The sequence below is a fragment of the Salminus brasiliensis genome, chromosome 10 (assembly GCF_030463535.1).
Source record: "Salminus brasiliensis chromosome 10, fSalBra1.hap2, whole genome shotgun sequence".
NCBI classification, from domain to species: Eukaryota; Metazoa; Chordata; class Actinopteri; order Characiformes; family Bryconidae; genus Salminus; species Salminus brasiliensis.
In genome coordinates this window covers 51,095-55,000 of record NC_132887.1, presented here as the reverse complement: position 1 = coordinate 55,000, position 3,906 = coordinate 51,095, and the positions used below count along the sequence as shown (strand labels likewise).

The window sequence follows — 3,906 nt, the reverse complement described above, 5'->3', positions numbered from 1 at the left end:
ACCTTCAGCTCCACCAGCACGTCCACACTGGAGAGAAACCCCATCAGTGCTTGGAGTGTAAGAAAAGTTTTAGAGACAGAGGCACTCTCCGAACACACCAGCGAATTCACACTGGAGAGAAACCGTACGACTGCTCCCATTGTGGAAAGTGCTTTACTAGACCGGGACATCTGGAGCTGCACCAGCGCATTCACACAGGAGATAAGCCATACTACTGCTCAGAATGTGGGCGGAGCTTCAGACATTCAAACACCTTAAAGACGCACAAATGCAGCTGGAGGGAGGAGGAAAGTAACGACACTTGAGACTTATATTTATTTGTGTTGTTGTGTTGGGTTTGATTTTGGGTTTCCAGGAGATACGACATGCAGATCAGCTTTCAGCAGATCACTGATCCTGACGTTCCGCCCGAGTGTGTGAAGAGGTCTGGAATAAATTAATCGCATGACGCAAATGAATCTTTTTTAAAAGCAGCTAATCTTTAATCATGTATATCAAGCTAACCTGAGTTCGGAAATACAGAGAAACAGTCTGGTAGTTTGTATGGTGCAGCTGGAGAGCTGAGGAGTTCTCAGGATTTACATGGAGGAACTTTAGTGTTAACCAGTTTCAGGTTGAGAGTTACATCATATAAAATTCCTATGAACCTTTGAGTCTTTGTACTGGAGAATAATAATGGAGTAATTATTTCAGTATGTTTCTCTGTTTAGTTTCAGAAGCTTTGCCATGTTCACCCTTGAGACCCATATCTAGAACATCATTGTGGATCCTTATGGTGTTCAGAGTCACAGGCTAGAAAAAGCCATGGTACAGGGCAGCTTTGTGGCATCATTAGGGCAACTTCCAGCTTAGTTTAGCAGTTTTTTAGCAGTATTTTAGAGTTTTTACCTTCTCAGTTTTAAATGTTTAACTGGAAGCAAAAGTTCCTAATAATAAGAGTTCAGTTACTGTAATATGCTCAGAAGGACAATGGAATGCGAGTGTTTACTGTATTTGAATGTATTGCTGTATTGTTTGTGTGTGTGTGTGTGTGTGTGTGTGTGTGTGAGTAAAGCAGCTCATAGCACATAGAAGTGAACTCCTCTGATCTGGGCGCTGCTGTGACCTCTTTAAGTCCTGTTCACAGTAAAGACTGTTCCTGTTTACTTTATTATACTAAGTATTTAGTTGTGTGTTTTATCTCAACACTCATTCATGAGTTAGGTCAAGGTTATGTGCTCTACATTTTTTTTTTTACATATTTAACCATATGAACATTTGAGGTTGAAGACGCAGAGGATTAGAACATGATTAGAGAGGAATTTGGAGGAGTCAGTCTAATTTATCTGCACATTCTCTGTACTCCATGAAATCCAATCAGAACTAATTTTATCTCCACATTCTCCAGGTTAATGACTGCACACTTAACTCAGAGAAATAACAGGTCAAGTAACAGGCAGGAAGTTCACAGGCAAATCTATCCTCCTTATATCTGAAACAAAGCAGAGTGCCAAAACCAAGATAATCAAACAAGCAACACAAGCACTTTAAGTTCAGGTTGTGTCACGGAGACTCAACGCCGAGCACTCCAGTGTCCTAATCCGAGTCCTAATCAGTCCAGTATGAACTGCACTTGTGTGCCTGGAGCTGAGCCTTTTGTGGAGTGACCTCAGGCCCACTGAGGTCAGCAGAGGAAGACGTTACAATTATTATGATTATTATATTAGGATTATGTCGCACACCTGAGCAGTAGAGCGGTGGTTCAGTGACTTTTATCAGTATTCCATAAATAGTTCTGATCAGAGTAAGATGGGTCCCCCTTTTGAGCCTTGTTTCATCCAAAGGTTTTTCCCTCCAGCTCGGATGGAGTTGCTCGTTTTTTAGGTTTACTCTTACTGATTCCTCTAAAGCTGCTTTGTGTTACAACGTCAGTTGGAAAAAAACACTATATAAATAAAATTTTATTTGAAATAAAAAATGATTCTGGTCTGCTCTTGATTGTTAAAGCGAGTGGTGAAGATCACTATGGCCAGATCCAATAAAATCTCTGGGCCTAAGATTATTACAGTTGTAGATGCAGATAAATCTGGGAAGGGTGTTTAAAAAGAACCCTTTAGAAATCAGACTTTGGGTTATGCAGAAAAGAGACATTCTTTCTATAAGGGTTAGGGTTAGACTTTTCAAAATTCTGGTTAGACAGAAATGCGTTATATTGTAAAGGTGCACGTATTTGTCACTGTACACTGTACAGCGAAATGTGTCCTCCGCATTTAACCCATCTGGTAGTGAACACACACTCACATGTGTTAGGGGCAGGAGCGGAGGGCAGCCAACTGCAGCGCCCGGGGAGCAGAGAGGGTAAAGGGCCTTGCTCAAGGGCCCAACAGTGGCAGCTTGCCCAGGAATCAAACCCACAACCTTGTTATCGATATCCCGGCGCTCTAACCGCTGAGCCACCACTGCCTCAGGTGTTAATCAAGCCCCTGGATGACAGGCTTTATAATTCAGTTTGGAGTCAAATGAAACAGCCAGTAATCCCTGGTTCGAAGGCTGGGGGTTAAGAGCGCTGGTGCTCCCCTTCCTGTCTTTCTTTTGCCTCTCAAGATTCCCTTTCTTCACCAGGAAGAGAAACTCCAACCGCTTCTAGAAATAACCCTTGAGAACATTTAATCTGCAGGGACGAGCGCAAGATGAATTTAGTAACTTTTACAATGGCAAGCAACAACTAGTCATACCCTGTGAGATGATCAGCAGATGTATCCGTTTTTATTTTTATAGTTTGAAATTTATAAATCAGCTCATGTCAATTTTATACAACTGCTAGCTAGCTAGATGCTTTACTGCCTGCGTTAGCCAGAGCCAAGCCTGTTCTCTTGAAAACACTGGAAAGCCCACTGTTCCTAAAATACACTCTGGAGTTGGAGTAACTACAAATCCCGATAACTCACTGCTCAGTTTATCAGATAACACACATCTTTTTCTGAGTAGTAGCCTGCTGTTTCTCCTTGTTTTAGTCTGATGTAGACCTCAGTTATGAAGAGCCCTCACTGGTGCATTACCATGTAAACCTTCTGGGCGCAGGAATATCATCAGGGCCTCCAGCTCTTCAATTTTCATTTATTAGAAATCTAACCCAGCTCCTTGATGTAGTTATTGCTATACAGAAGTATTTGATTGTGTTTACGCTGATTTATGTTTCTAACATTGTTTGTTGTGAAAATAAAGTAATTATTATTATTATTATCATTATACAATGATGTAACAACTGTTTCTTTAAAAAAAATACATTAACCAGTCAGGGTGATTCGAATTGATGAAAAAGACAAGATGAAACTGATGAATTTATTAAACAGTTTTCCTGTTTACAGAGCACTAAGGCCTTATAAAGGTTAAATACACATGAAAAGTAAATGTTATTTACAAATGTGATTTACAGTATTGTTAAGTGAAATGTCATGCTGGCTAGGCGAGACAAGGGAACACTCGCAGGGACAGAGCAATGCAAGAATATGGTCTTTAATAATGAAACCAAACAAACAAATACAGCAAAAACGAGGCAGCAAAATACAGGGTCCAATAAACAGAAACAGAAAACAAACAGGTGACAACTGAAATGGGGCTAAACCTGGAAGACCACCTGAGGCTGGAAAGTAGTCCGGGAGCAAAGCGAGAGGGGACAAATCAAACGGGGGGAGGAAGGCTAGAACGCAAAGGAACCAATGAAACTAGCAAACAAAAGCCTCACCCCAAAACCGCGCTCGTCAGGCGCTGATGAACAGGCTGCTTTAGCGACAGGCTGCTTCACCCCAAGTGTGTGAAGGAGGGGTATCGCAGGTCCTTCCTTCCTGCTGCCAGACTGCACAACCAGCACTGCTCCCAGCGGACCACATACACACACACTTAACTACACACACATGTTCATGTTCA

The 3,906-nt window shown here is 41.7% G+C and overlaps 1 protein-coding gene across 1 annotated transcript in view; it reads left to right on the top strand.

The window, feature by feature from the left end:
* Positions 1-3,109, top strand: part of LOC140564622 (uncharacterized) — a 6,900-nt gene extending 3,791 nt beyond the window's left edge. The window contains exon 2 of the mRNA XM_072690216.1: positions 1-3,109. This exon is cut by the window's left edge and continues 503 nt beyond it. Coding sequence (XP_072546317.1) covers positions 1-305 — 305 coding nt within the window. The 3' untranslated portion in view covers positions 306-3,109.
* Positions 3,110-3,906: the final 797 nt, after the last annotated feature.